General features: G+C 55.2%; 1 protein-coding gene across 2 annotated transcripts in view; it reads right to left on the bottom strand.

The window, feature by feature from the left end:
- Window positions 1-1,447: 1,447 nt before the first annotated feature.
- Window positions 1,448-14,877, bottom strand: part of IGF2BP1 (insulin like growth factor 2 mRNA binding protein 1) — a 29,246-nt gene continuing 15,816 nt past the window's right edge. The window contains exons 3-15 of one of the 2 annotated variants that reach the window (XM_059830386.1): window positions 8,775-8,823; window positions 8,222-8,273; window positions 7,388-7,451; window positions 5,407-5,688; window positions 4,587-4,721; window positions 4,223-4,345; window positions 3,590-3,725; window positions 3,367-3,489; window positions 2,927-3,043; window positions 2,668-2,742; window positions 2,221-2,352; window positions 1,930-2,043; window positions 1,448-1,540 (exon numbers count right to left, since the gene is read on the bottom strand). In XM_059830386.1, coding sequence (XP_059686369.1) covers window positions 1,448-1,540; window positions 1,930-2,043; window positions 2,221-2,352; window positions 2,668-2,742; window positions 2,927-3,043; window positions 3,367-3,489; window positions 3,590-3,725; window positions 4,223-4,345; window positions 4,587-4,721; window positions 5,407-5,688; window positions 7,388-7,451; window positions 8,222-8,273; window positions 8,775-8,823 — 1,495 coding nt within the window. The remainder of the gene's footprint in view (window positions 1,541-1,929; window positions 2,044-2,220; window positions 2,353-2,667; window positions 2,743-2,926; window positions 3,044-3,366; window positions 3,490-3,589; window positions 3,726-4,222; window positions 4,346-4,586; window positions 4,722-5,406; window positions 5,689-7,387; window positions 7,452-8,221; window positions 8,274-8,774; window positions 8,824-14,877) is intronic. The other variant, XM_059830387.1, reaches the window with a different exon arrangement.

Raw genomic sequence — 14,877 nt, 5'->3', positions numbered from 1 at the left:
AGCCCCAGGGGAGTTCATGTGAGCTGGCACCTCCCGAGTTGGCTAATAAAAAGATTCCCTGGGTGTTTGCTGGAAAAAACCCTGTATTCCCTGGAGGCTCCGACGGGATTTTGGGGCACAAACCTCCCGCTCCAGGTGGGGAAACTGAGGCCGGGGGCAGCTGGCAGAGGACGTGGCAAAGGAGTTGGGCACAAAACCGGCCCTGGATCAGCGGTAAAGCCGAGTCCCCTGTGGCTGGGCGTCTCTCCGCTGCACCCCTCAACACCCCCGGCTCCCTCCCGACCCCCCAAACCGTTCTGCATGCATTTAGTTCCCATAATCTGATTACTAAAGAGATGAAGATTAAGTCAATGTTTCCTACCAAGCAGGGGTTTCTTCGCTTTTTTTTTTTTTTTTTTTGGTGGTGATTTATTGCTGTTGCTTAAAAGGAGGAGGGAAAAGCAAAAGCCCTTCCCTCGCCCCTTCCCTTCCCCGGACAGTTTGCCTCGTCTCTGGGACGGGTCATTACCTCCGCAGCGGAGATCACTGAGAAAAATGGTCGCATGTCCCACTTCTGCCGTTATTTCATAGGCTTTAAAAAAAAAAAAAATTAAAAAAAAAAAAAATTCTTTCTTTAAACTAACCTAAAATGAAAAGAAACATTCAAACCACTGAAAGGAAAAAAAAAAAATCATCCTGGAAAATAGAGGTGCTCTCCTGGCTTCTAAGGCTTTACAAGGCACTGCACTGCAGGCAGCACAGGCAGGAGGAATCCTGCCCTCCCGCCCGCCGGTGGTTCTGAGACTGGAGCGGTGCAGAGCTCCCAAGGGACCCAAATCCATTGGCGCTAAGGTGGGGGTCTTTATCTTTTTTTATTCCCCCCCAGCAATGGATCTCGTTACCAACCGGGGTTGGTAAGAATCCACTGGAATTTCTCTTTAAAAAAATAAAATAGGAAAAAAAAAAAATCAAAATTAAATGCTCCAAAAGGCTTAACGTCGCTCTGGGAATATCCACCAGCCGCGGGGAGGGAGGGAGCGAGGGGTTGGGGAGACGCAGCCGCCGGGCGCCCCGGCTGGGACGGGACCTCCAGAGGCTACTTAAATGAGAGGGCAAATGCTGCACCCACGAGAGGGGACCCAGCACCGCAGCGGCCGCGGCTTCGCCGCACCGTCGTCCCCGGGCACCCAGCGCCGCGCCGGCCTCGGCAGAGCAGCCGGTTGGCCTGGCGTGTTGCAGCACCTCTCGCTTCATTTAAGTAGCTGTCCTGGCACGTGGAGCTAAAAACGGATCCAATTTTTTTCTTTTTTTTTTACCCTAGCCATCTACCTCGGAAGCCAATCAAACTGCCTTTTAATCTTGATCAGTTAATGAAAAAATTAGCATCTGTCTACGGTAACTGATTCCCAGCCACTCTTAAGCCCGGCATTGGCTTGTTCCGCTTTTCACGTTGGTGTCGGTGCTGCTCTTATTTCCTCCGCGCTTGCGTCTGGCCACTCTGTCCCTTCTGGTGCTGCTGCTTCACCTGGGCCAGGATGTCTCGGATCTTGCGCTGAGCCATCTGTGGGTGAGAAGAGCAAAGCGGGGAGCTGGGGGGGACCCCGGGGCCAAGGGAAATGGTTTTGCATGTCATGAAAGATGCTACAGTGTTCAGCAGGGCTGGGTGAAGTTGCTCCTGGAGATCCCTTCCTGCCCTATTTTTAGCGTGGTTACCTCCAGAAGTTGGGTTTGGGAGGTCATGCTCTGCGTGTGCACACACTCCCACAGCTCTCCCTCCGTCCCCCACCGTCTGACACCATCACCCATGGCAAAGGACACAGCTCGCTGTCACCCACTTCTGCAAACACCACCGCCCAGGCATGGAAAAAACCTTCCACACGTGCGGACACAACCCCATATGAGCCATCAGAGAATCCCCTAGTGCTACTGCAGGAGCTGCCAGGGCTGTACCTGGCTGGCATAGAAGTGCCCGATGATCTTCACGATGACCTGCTCATTCTCATCGGGGGTCTGGTCCCGTGGCACCACCACCTCCGCTGCCGTCAGGTTCTGCAGCTCATTGACCTGCGGGGAAAGGGCAGAGACCACCCCGTCGCGCTGTGCGGGTAAAGACGAGCCCCTCTGGGAAATCCCAGCCTGTCTCCTGGGAAATCTGTCCCTGGGTTGTCCCCAGGCACTGGCATGAAGCAGCCACCCTCCCAGGGATGTTCCCACCTCCATCCAAGCATCGCTTCTGCTTACAGTTTTGCCCCCTTTGCCGATGACCCTGCCCGCGGCCGAGGCGGGGACCCGGATATGCGTCTCCAGCTTCACTTCTTCCTTGGGTCCAAAGAAGTTCTCCTCCTTCAGCTTCCCGTAAATCCTGCCTTGCGCCTGTGGAGGGGAGGGAGCACGGAGTCAGGCACCGTCCAAGATGTCCTACCCCCGTGTGTCCCCACCGCAGCGCAGGCGCACGGCCGGCTCAGGGGTCTCCATCCCTGGGACCCGGCACGGGCCAGCATCCCATGAAATCCCAGTTCCTTGGAGTTTCAAACCAGCTCAGCCCCTGGGAGAGCTGATGCTGGGTTTACCCAGCCACAAACTGGGCTCAAAATTGAGGTCACCGCCCTGCTCCTCCCTTCCCAGCTCCGCGGGGCGCCGGCGAGGGGCACCCCAAATGCCCCGTGGCGATGGCAGCACAGCGGGAACCTTGAACTGAGCTTCTGGGGGGCCCGTGATGACGACCATGCGCACTTTGGAGTCCGGCGTCTCTGGAGGGGCAATCTGGAGGGGGGAGAGAGACGGTGGCTGCGGCGGGGAGTGGCAGGGGCCGGGTGGCGGCCGTGCCCTCCCTCCTCTGTGCCGCAGGATTGGGCCCCCAGCCCGACCACCTGGGCTTTTCAGATGTTTTTTCCAGCCAGAAAGGCCCCCGGCTCGGGGAGGTGCTGGCAGAGGGGGGGGTCCCTACCTTGATAGAGGCACTTGCGAACCGGGAGAGCTGCTTGATGTGCTGGCCCTTCTTGCCAATGATGGCACCGACCGCCTGCGCGGGGATGAAGACGTGCACCGTCTCCTGCTCCGGAGGCTGCGGGTACAGTGTCACCGTTTAGGGCTCAGTGCCACCACGGGGATCAGGGCTCCAAGCCCCCCGCTCCGAAGTGATGCCCACTCCTCTCCCAGGGGCGCAGGGCTGAGCCACCACCAGACCCCGTGGGGTCTGAACACCTTCTCCGCCGCGTTTGCAATAGTTTAAAAGACCAGATCCTGCACCCACGCTGGACCTGACCTTCCTGCTGACAGCACGGGATGCTGAAGGCATAACCCTGACCATCGCAAGGGTCTTCTCCATGCAGGGGAGGTCCCCGAGCTGGACACTGGAGCAGTTTGCGCTGCCTGGCATTCACCTACCATGAAGGAGCTGTACGGTGCAGCCCCGGAGACGCTGCTCGGTGGAGGAGGTACTGCGTTGGAGGAGGCAGGGAAGAGGCCAACCGCAGCCAGGTTAAGGCCAGGGATGAGGTGAGATTGCAACTGAGGGTGAGAGGAGAGAAATGCTCATTGCTTTTATCAGGGCAACCTCCTAGAGAGTTCCCGTCAGCCGAAACGCAGGGCAGGACTGAACCCCACTCACGCTCATGGCGGCCACGTCATTCTCGTAGGCTTCCCTCACTTTCTTCATGATCTCCTGCTCCGCTTTGCAGCAGTTCTCGATGGAGCCTTTCACCGTGATGGTCCTTTCGGGGTTGTAAAGAGTCAGGTCCTGCAAGCTGATGGGAAAGCCAGCGTCAGAGTCCCTGCCCTGCCTGACCAGCGCTACGCCGCGTCCTCCAGTCCTTCTGATGGGTGCTCTTGGGGTGCCAGGGACACGGGGTGCCACTGCCACCATGTACTGGGACTGCCTGGTCCCAGTCAGAGCAGGGACCAGCATTATGGTTTGCTCTGGCTTCTGCCTTCACCCAAAAACACAGCTTAAAAGTAAAAACCCAGTCCTGGCCATCGAACCAGCTGGTCCTGAGCTCTACAGCCCTGAAGGGACGGGGAGGGGACACCGAAGGGACGGGGAGGGGAATACAGAAAATATAAAGCCAAGATTTTTCAAGAGAGCTTTGGGGAATAAAGCACCCACGCCACAGGCTGGCTTCCCCGCTGACAGACAGGCATCTCTGCCCACTCTCCCCACATCACCTGTCTCCTCATCCTCCCCATCCACCCCAGGCTGAGGAAGGTCTGCCCTGGTTTTCCCAAAGGCAGAGAGGAGCCTTACGACGAGATGGTGATTTTTGTCTCCGTGTCCTGCTCCACTTTCTTCAAGTTTCGCCCTTCTTTGCCGATCAGGCGCCCCACAAAGTTGTTATGGGCCAAGATTTTCAGAGGCACTTCATCAGCTCTTGAGAGAGGAATGGGGAAAAAAACAACATGAAGGATTACTGCAGCCAGAAGAGGAGGGATTTGGTACAGAGGGGTGGCAGAAGCTCAAGTCCCCTTGCTCAGAGTCCCCTGAGGTCCCAAGCCAAAGCTCCTGCACACACAGGAGCATCACCCAGCTCCGGGCGTTGGGATGGTACCAGAGCCCAGCAAAGAGCCGCGGATGGGATACACGTGCGCAGAAAGGCAGGGGAAAACCTTACGTCTTGGTGTCCTTCGCCTCCTTCTGCATGATCTCCAAAATCATCTTGCAGGCGGCGGAGCAGCCCTCAGGGGTGGAGTGGATGCTGATGGCTTTTTCTGCAGCTCCCGCATTTTCTTTCCGGTGCACGTCGATCCTGCAAGAGCGGGATGAATGCTGGGGTGGGGGAAGCAGCTCTGCGGCTTCCCGGCTGCTCTGCTCCCCCCACATCCCCATGGACCGCTTGGAGCTGACGCTCAAGCGTAAGGTTATATGCACCCAGGGAAGGTGACAGGAGTTAATTCTGGGCTCGATACTTGACATGGACGCGGCGGCTAGAAGCTCAAATCACAGATATCCAAATAAGGCATCAGCATCTATTTATTTTAAGCAACAGGAGTGACTAAGCGGTGGAACAAGCACGTGCCTGGGGGACGGGATGGGCTGTCCATCACTCCACGTCTTAGATAAAGCCTTCCTTGGGGGACAAGAGCCGCAGCCAACACAAGCTCAGGGGCCAAATGCAAGAGCAGGCGGGTGAAGCTCAACAAGCTCATGCTAAATGAGACCAGCTGAAGCAGCAACCCCTTCCCGCGCCTGCCCAGGTCCCGTCCCAGCCAGGGCAGCCCCGGCAAAGGGAGAAACGTAGGGAAGCACAGCCAGAAAGCCTGACTGGGGCAGGGCATGGGAAGGCGGCTTTTGGACACACTGCCCTGCACGGTGGGAGAGCCAGAGGGGCCTCAAATAGCCCCTTCTCCAAAAAAAAAAAAAAAAAAAAATCCAGCCTCATAAATCACTGCAAACCACAAGGCGCAAAACAGCTCCTGGGAGAACGGACTCACTTGGACTGCGTCTGCTTGGTGATGTTCCTGATGGTGGCCCCTTCCTTGCCAATGATGGCACCCACGTACTGGGTGGGCACCAGGAGGCGGAGGGGGATATCCACCGGCTGCTGCTTGACCGGTGCCCCTGCGGTGACGGGGGAGCCCTGCCTGGGGGCACCGCGCGCCCCAAAGCCGCCCCGCCGCCCGTTCTCTGGCCCTTGCATGGACTGCTCGTCGGGGATGTAGGAGACCTTCAGCGCGTGGTTCTCCAGCTGGTGCCCGTTCAGCTTCATGATGGCTCTGGAAGGGAAGAGGTTGGGGTGGGGGCCCCTCCTGGCACACTCCCACGCCGAGCGGCAGCGCATCAGCTTGACCCAAAACGGGCCAAGCTCTCCCTGGCGAAACGCCCGGCGAGGAAGCACCGGGAGGGGGAAAGGAGACATCACTGATGCCGTGGAGACCTGCCAGGACTTTCCACCCTGCTTGGATGAGAGAAAGTATTTTAAGGGGAACCCCTCCAAGTACCCAGGGGAGGGGATGGGAGCGATGGGTTCAGGACAGGATCGTGCAGGGACCGATTCCCATATCTCCTTCGCCTTATGATTTCTGTCCGATATCTCAAATCCCTCGCCCGGCAGGACTTCAGAGACTGCAAGAGCTGAAAGCTGTCGATAGATGGGGCTGGCAGCAAAGCCACCGCTCTCCACAGCTCCTTCAAACCTCCCTGGCTTTCTACGGAGAAAACCAAAACTGCAGCTCTTCAGAAAGTGGTTCGTGACTCAACTCTTGCAAAAAAACCCAAATAACAAACCACCATCCGAAAACCCCTAAAACTGGCTGAACAGAGACTTTCCCTGCCAGCAGTCCCCTCCCTGCAGGATGCGAAGGGACCAGAGAAAGATGCTCAATGAAGCACACGCATCCCCGGAGGAGGAAAACACGGGAGAGAAGGGCTGCAGATCCGAGAGCAAAACTACTTGCACAGAACTCTTTTGCTGGGTGCTTCCCGGTAAAAGAAACCCAAAATATTTCACCTTACGGGGTGCAAAGCACAGGGCTGGTGTGGATGGACAAGGGAAAGGAGGACAGACCAGGAGCATTTCCCTTGCCGGGCTCCACGGCCGGACCCTGCCCCATGTTATTACAGAAAGTAAAACAAGACCGCGGTTCCCCCATGAAGGTTTGCTGCGGCCATGCACACGACCACAGCAAATTCACGGTGGCCACGGGTTTGACAGCTGAAGTATTACCAGCCAGGCGGCCATTTGGAAGCTGGCGCTTTGGCAGAGTGACCACAGGCGACATCCCCGGGGACGGTGGGGCAGCCACGGTGGCCACATTTGAGATGTGCCTGCCTCGGTGACGAAACCTTCCCCAATAAAAACCTATCAATCAATCTCCACGCTCCTCCAGGCTGCCCTCCAAGGAAAGCGCTGATCCTGTGCCTTTTCCAGCTTCCCAGAGCCCTTCATCAGGGCAAAACCAAAGCGAAATAAACAGCAGTGAAAACCCAATTAATTTTCCATTTGCACTTAGTGCAAAGCCCGATCTTCCCCAGGCAGGATGGGGAATGGAGCTGCCAGTCCCCCAATGACATGGCCATCAGCCAGAGAGGACACATGTCGCCTGATGCCTACCAGCTCCTATGGTATTTGGTCTCATTATTACTTCTTCTGGAGACATAACTCCTGAAATCATCTAAGTACAAGAAAATCTCTACTTCTCCTCAAGCAAAAAGTTACAGTTTTACTCTCTGAACTGCAAAGAAAAGCCTGAAATCATGGATGTCCTCTGAAGGGCTTTCACCTGGAGCTGAAGGAAAAGAAATCAGAGTTCTGGTGGATTTCCTCAAAGATTTGCTGCATTTTTAGCCAGAATTTAGGAATTCTGGAGTAATCTGACTCCCAGCACTGGAAATCCTGTTTTCTCCAAGCGGGGAAGGGGCCAGAGCTGCAGCAGGGAGGGCAGCCCGAGCTCCCGGGGGACGTGGGGCACTTACTGCCTGGTCTGCTCCCGGTTGGCATAGGTGACGTTGACAACAGCAGTCTCGCTGTCCGTGTTCACTGCGAGCAAAAGAGGCAGAAATTAAGAGAGGCAGCGTGAACGCCAAGCCCCCCGAAAAGCAGAGTCCCCGCTCGGACAAGTTACCCCTGGGAGGAGTCCCCCGGGGCTCCCCAGGGATTTGCAAACATTTTTCTCACGCAAGGGAGAAGAGCATCCAAGGACTCAGGCCACGCTGGGCAGCACAGACCCTCCTGCCTTATTTAAAGGATCCCGATATGCCGTTGCGCTCTGCAGCAAAGCCACCAAAGCCAACTCCATCCTTCCATCCCTCACCAGAGCTCAGGGATGGTCCCAGGAGCTCCTCTGAGCCCTTCTTTCTATTTCGAGGAGGGTTATGGTAACTCTACTCTCATTAAACATCCCAGGGGCAATATTAAACCTCTTGTCTCAACTGATTGCCATTAGAGGCTGAGATAAAATCTGCCGAGCGGAGACAGAGAGTCCCCAGACGGCCTCGGGAGAGCATCCCGCACCTTCCCCCGAAGCAGCTGTCGGAGGGTACCCATGGGTGCGGTGGGAACGACGCCAACCTGGCACCCGATGCGGGGACACCCCCGTGCACTGCCCAAAGCCACCGCACGGGACTCGTCTTTTAGCAATAGGGAACAAACAAAGTAAAAGCCCCAGCGACCAGGCTGAGACCTCTTGACATCTTTAGCCGCGGCTTCTGCTGACAAAGGAAAACCGCGTGTCCGTCCTCACCCTCCTCCCCCCGCAAAATAGCTGGGGCAGAAAATATCTTAAATGCAGCTTCTTTTTTCAGTCCTACCTTGCTCGCAGTTTTCTACGGTGCCATACTGGGCTAGCAAACCATCCAGAACCTGGAAACGGGAGCAAAAAAACCAAACAACACACAACACTTTACACTGGGACCATCAGGACAGGGCAGGGAAATACAATCAATCAATAAAGGCAGCTTTCTAGTCATTAAGATTTCACAAGCAATTAGATGAAGGAAGCTCCTGCCTGCCCCAGGATGCTGGACCAAGGGGCCCCGGAGCCAGCTGGGGAGGGGGGAAGAGTCAGGGAAAAGTCCCAGCAGTCGGCGGGAAGAAAGGATCCATTTTGTTCCTTATACAATAGATAAATCATATAACCCTGTTATTAATGGGGATTTTGTTGGTGTAGCTTATGTTGCTTCTACCAGTTGAATTTACTCTTGTAATGGAAGAGTAGTAAGCTACATGGACGCAAGGATATAGTATAATTAGACCCAATTAATAACAAAGAAAAGGATAAATCAACTTTAATCCCAAGTACAGAAACCTGGGGGGGAATTAGTTCTTAAATCTGATCTGCAATTCTCCACTTGCTCCCCTTACCTCCCATCGCAGCTGGGGTGGGATGTTTCGGATTTGAATTTTCCGGCTCCTGAAATAAATGAAAAGCAATTAAAAAGCAGATTTAGTGGCCGAAACACAGCCGTCTTGAGTTGAACTGTTGCATGTTGATGTATCTAATCAAGATTTGCATTTCCATATGCTACCAGGGTTTCTGATGGCTTTCGGCTAATTACACCCAGCCCAGTCGGTGCTGGATTTACGCCGGGAGCTTCACCGAGAACGAGATGCCAAAATCCGCCCCGACCCTTCGGCACTGGCTGGAGCCCTAACGTGGGCAGGGCTGGAAAGGCAGACACTTTTGCCAGATTAAATAGAAGGACTAGAAAGCAAAAAGGGAGCTGTACATTCATGTAACCTGCCCTCCTGCACCAAGGGACAACCCTCGGGGTGCCACCAACCGCTGGCACCACCACCACCACATCCAAAAACCCGGCTGGATTTTAACTGGGGAGATCAAGGCACGGGCAACCCCAGCGCTCCGCCACCCGAGATGGTCTCAGGCTGCTTCTCCGCTCACGTTTTTGGCTCTTCCTAACCTCACTTTTCCCAGAATAGAAACTCTCCTTTTAATTCCGATGCCAAATTTACCCCGGGGGTGCTGTCGCCCGTCCCCCCGCCCTTGCCCTGCAGCTGCCGCAGACAGCTGAAAGCAGCCACGGGCTCGTCCGGCAGCTCCGGCACCGGCGTGCAGCCACGCCGCTGCGGCTGCTGGCACCCCGATGTGCTGCTGGACACCCCAAGAGCCCCCACCTAAATGCAATGACACCTTTAGGTGCCCGACGCGTCGAAGGATGCGACTTTGTGGGTGCAACCCATATGCAAACAGTGTCACGGATGGCTGGTCCCCCCCGTTGGCCTCTGTTTCTCAGGAATAACCAAAACCACCAAATTTTAAGATGCCTGAAGAAAAGGAAGATAAATGCTTGTCAGCAGGTAGCTCGGCGCTCACAGCACTATATCGAGTAAATACCCTCAGACCTGCCCATCATAGACCCGGGCTTCAAATTCAAAGTATTTATGAACACGTGAAACAACCCAAAAAAAGGAGAGAAAATTAGATTCTAGATCCTTATCTTCTAAGTACGCAACTTCAGAAGGTGGCTCAGCTCATTTGTCAATGAGAAGAAATCGCCTCAGCATGAACCAGCCCAAAGCAATCGGTGGGATTTAACCGCACGGGTAAGGATTCCTCCTCAGCCCCTTCATCCCGCGAGGTTAAAGCGGCTGCCTCGAGCATCCCCTCTGATCTGTGCTGCCGATGCAAACCCACACACAACCAAAATCCCCGAAAGCGCTGGCTGGGTCAGTTGGTTTTAAGCAAAACAAGAACTGATGTTTCCCAAAGCCACCAAAGATTTCCCAGAGATTCAGACCGGAGGGATGGGATGGCCAGATTTGGGGCTGCTCTCCCCTCTAGAAGTGGAAATGAAACACACAAAAAAATAAGATTTTCAGTGCTCCCACCAGCTCAGTCACCGAGAAGGCTCCGAAACACCAAATTTTGTCACTACTACAGATGCAAACTGGGTGGATGGGGAAAAAGAAACCAACCCAACCCTTAAAATCACAGCGTGTTGCGGGGGGCTGCAGGAAGCAAAGGCGGGGGGAGCATGCTCTGAAACCAACCTCTCGTTTACAGGCTAATCCGCATCCCAAAATGAATGGCAGAGAGATTAAGAAATTCAGAATGCAAAGAATGTCGCGGTCCAGGGAGGGTCAAAAGGATTTGAAGTGATAGAGGAAACCCCGTAGGTCTCCCACTGCCCATCCCTGCCACGGAAACTTCTCCAGATAGCTGCAAGCATCTGCACGGGCAGAGCATGTGTTCTGCACATACGTGACCAGAATCAAATGTGCTATGGAGAGAAAAGAGCCATTTATGTCCTCACACCGTAATTCTGCTGGTGGCATCTAATTTTCTGCCGCTGAAAAAAAGAAATTAAAAAAAAAAAATAATAAAATGAAAGAGTTGTATCTCCTTTGCCGAGCTTGCCAGAGCACCTGCCCGGGCAGAGCATCGCCCGCACCCGCGCCAGCCCACCAAGGCAAGGGGCTGCTCTGCGCCTCACCGGGGCCGCTGCGCTTTTATTAATATGTTAATTAACCGGTAATTCCTCCCCTCACGACCACTCCACCGGGATTATTTGCCGCTCCTAACAGCCTCCATTGCTGACGGGTATTAAATCCCCGCGAGGCCACGCTCGGAGGGAGAGACGGGTCTTTTATCAGCCCAACCGGGTGAGCTGCACAAAGCAAAGCGGGATGCCACGAAATCCCGGGATGAGCCGACACTCCAAATACTTGACTCCTGGCTCATCTCCATCGGTGCCCATCCTGCCCCGGGGAGGGTGGAATTGGGGCCGCATCCATCAGCCCTTCAGTGAGGTCGGGCTCGTCACGGAATTGCCCCACGGCGGGTGGAAACCTCCCCCTCCGATGAGCAGCCCCTGCTCGAGTCCGGCTCCGTCCGAGCGCTCGGCAGCAGCTGTGGTTAGAATTACAGAGGAAGTCATGAATAAATAAACCCCGTTATTTGCTTTGCTAGAAGCAGGTCCCGCCATATTTAAATCCTCGTCGTGAAACGCCACTCTTCGCACCACCGAACGCGACAGCCCGGTTCCGCCTGCTCCCACCTCTGCGCCGAGTGGAGCTTTACTCCAAATAAATAACTCGGCGAGACGGCGATTCCCCGGCTTTTTATTCATGATGTGCCAAAGGCAGGAGCTCCTCCCTCCCGCGCCGCTGAAGGGCTCTCGCAAGCTCCGCTCGCCTGACCTCGGCTGCCAGCCGGGACTGGTGCTCGTGCCCCTCGGGCAGGCAGGAGCCACGGACCAGCCCCGGCATCTCCAGCCCGTGGGAGAAAGCAACAGCTCTGCCGGATGCTGCTCGCCTTATGCCGAAGGCAGGAGCCTCCCAGATCCTTGGGGTGAGCCGGAGCGAACTGATCAACCTGGTAAAAAAAAAATAAAATGTCTATTTGCAGATCTGGATGGTTTCTGCCCATGTGCTGGTGGCTTTCTTTTTTATTTAAAAAGAAAAAAAAATCTGGGGGTGGACAGAGGAGGGTGAACAGCTGCAGGGCTGTGAGAGGAGAGGAACCGCGAGTCCCAGGGATGGATCCCGGCGTTGCCCTCCTCCTGCTCCATGCCGGCGGTGCTATTTGTTTTAGCATCCCACTACGTCCACCCTTCAGCCCTTGAAAACCTGCCAACACGCCTGGCAGCCCCGTGCAGATCTGCCGGCTCTCCCGCAGAAGCGGGAGGCAAAGTGAGACCTTTGAAATCTCTTGACGCTCTCAGAAAACCCTCCCCAGCTGTGGGTTGGGCTCACTGGGGAAAAAACCACCCACCCTGATGCACCCGGACTGTAACAGGAGGCTGCGATGGGACCCGCATCACGGAGCCACACCACAGAGGAGCATCTTGGATCAGTCCCTCGTTACTCCCCAGCAGTGGAAGCACCAGGATCTGCTCCACCAAAGGCTTTCCTCGGGTTTTTCTTCAACCAGCTCTTTAAAGAGCTCAACACACCAAGAGGTTAAACTACACTGGAGGGAAAAGCAAAGCGAGGGAGCAAAGTGCCGTGGAGGATCCTGCAATATCCAGGTATCATGGAGCCTTCTCGCCCTCTCGTGCTGTGCCCATCGATACTGCGTGGGTCAAACCCAAAGCACACCAGGAGGAACCCCTTCTCCAGAAGGGAGAAACCGAGGTAAAACGGGATAAAGCAGCAGCAAAGGAAAGCCCTGTTCGTTCAGAGAACACCCACCACTGGTTTCCAACAGCCCCAGAGCCAGCTGGAAACCGCTCTGTGTCTCTAACGCACCCAGAGCCCTCCCAGCCCACACGGCATCACTGGCTCTCGGTGCCGCGTCGGCAGCCGCATCCTCGGAGCTGTGCAGGCTCAGGTGCCACAGCACATCAGCAGCACGAACGGACTGGTACCTGCTGCAACCATCGCAGAAAACCCTGATCATCCAAGCAGGCAGAATCATTAAGAATCCCAAATTAGGTTTTGAGTTTGGCTTTTTTTTTTTTTGGTTTGGTTTTTAATTTTTAAATTTCACTGGGAAACATCCAAGCATAGATTCAGCCATCAGAATCCCTTTTCTCTCAGCCCTGGACACATCCCCAGAGATCGCCTTCAAGAGGGTGGCCAAAGCCTCCCGCTTAATTAAGAATCTGCTGGTAATTCCCCGGAGTGGACTGGCACGGTGGCGGTGGTGGCAGGGACCCAAGAAAGGGGCACTAGCTAGTTAGGAGCAGGCAGCCTGGCCGGGGGCCAGCGGGAGGCTGGGGCTGGCCACCGCGAGCCGGCGCCGACGGCAAAGCAGCACCAGCGCAGCCCGTCCTCGCTTGAGAGTTCCCCTCCCTTTTCACGAGCCCCGCGTGGTGTTTTGAGGCGATGCTTTGGGGGGGCTCCTCGCCAGCATGGGCACATCCCTGCCTCCAGCGAGGAGCCCCAGCGAGACTTGCTGCCACCTCCTCCCAATAAATTCTGGCCACAGGGCCCACCTGAGACAAGAGCTGCTCTCTTCCCAGCGCAAAAAAGCTGGAGAGGCGTTCGGAGAGGAGCATCGCTGCACCCACAGCTGCCAAACGGGTCAGCAGCGGAGCTTGGGATAAAACCCACATCTCCCCGCGGATGTGCCTCCTTCCTCTGCCCCGCAGCAGACGGAGCCTCGCGGCACAGGCAGGGGCTCGCCGAAGGACTGGGGTTATTTTACCAACAGGATTCAGCCCTGAGCACCACCGGCAGCACAGAGGGAGCTGGAGGGATCTGAGCAGTGGGCGCAGGGAAGAAGAGGAGGACAGAGGGTGCAGGACGCTCAGGTCACCCCAACTACCGTCTTCTCAGCATTTAGCCCCAAACAACATTCCCTGTGACCACAGGTAACGGATACTCAATACCGCCTGTATCATCAGCGCACGATGCTCTACAAGGCTCATCTTTAGGGGGCAACGACAACCCCCTGCACAGGGGTTACCCCCACAAGTGAAACGACCCCACGGCGTGGCTATTTCCAGAGCAGCCAGCCCCATCGATTTCCTTCCTCTTCCCCCGCTGTTCCAGGTTTTGTCCTGACAACTTGATTTCTCTTTAGCCCCAAAGTAAGGGACTGATTTAGTGAACGTCTGCTAAAGGAAGGGCCAACCCCGAGCACCCCGGCAGGAGCTGCTGGTCCTCTGCCCTCATCACTCTGCATTAGGGTATCAGGAACAGCTCTGCAGGCACACCAGAGCCACACGCACACCAGACACCCCTTCTATAGGATGTTGGCTACAGCATCTCCTTTATATCCAACACCTCCTGGACCTTCTCTGTCCCTCACCATGTATTTCTCAAAGCAGAGGTGACTAACGGCACCAAGACGCTGAAGGACCAAGCGCTGCTGGCAGAGTACGGCCAAGCTCTGGGCTCTCCCTGACCCCCGTCCTGGCCATCTCCTACAGAAACCATTTATGCAGCTCCTCGGGGCAGGAGGAGGACGACCAAAGCCAGAGACATGGGGGGGACCTACTAGAACTGAACAACATTAATGATGGCTTTTCAATCAAATGCAAATGTTATGCAAATTTGGGGGCTGAAAACACAGTGCATCCCTGATTCAATTAACAGCATTTCATTTATCTAGTTAGGCTTTGATTCAGGAAAGCACTTAATCCTGTGCTTAATGTGTTGTTGTTGTTGTTTTTTAATGTTTTAAACATTTTTAAATAGGAAAATGTGGTTGCTAAGACACAAACGTTGCCAGGGGGACTCGGAGAAAAGTTGTAGCTGAAATTACTTGCTTTTCCCTTATAAATTGATAGGCTTTCAATTTGCCGGCATCTCCGCGAAGCAGGAATATTATCCCTACGCTCCCTTCATTGACAAGGAAACAAAAGCACAAGAAAGGAGGTACCTGCTGGAAGCCCACAGCAGATCCCGGCCACACCTCTGAGCACAACCCAGCGCCGTCCGCCCGCTCAGACGGGATCAGCCTCCAGCCTTTAGCACCTTCACCTGTGATTTGCCATCTTTTGTGCTGCCCTCCAAGCCAACACATCTCTCAGCTTCCCCGTGTGCCGGTCAGTTGTTG

This window comes from Gavia stellata, chromosome 28, assembly GCF_030936135.1.
Source record: "Gavia stellata isolate bGavSte3 chromosome 28, bGavSte3.hap2, whole genome shotgun sequence".
Classification (NCBI taxonomy): domain Eukaryota; kingdom Metazoa; phylum Chordata; class Aves; order Gaviiformes; family Gaviidae; genus Gavia; species Gavia stellata.
This window is presented reverse-complemented; position numbering and strand designations above follow the sequence as displayed.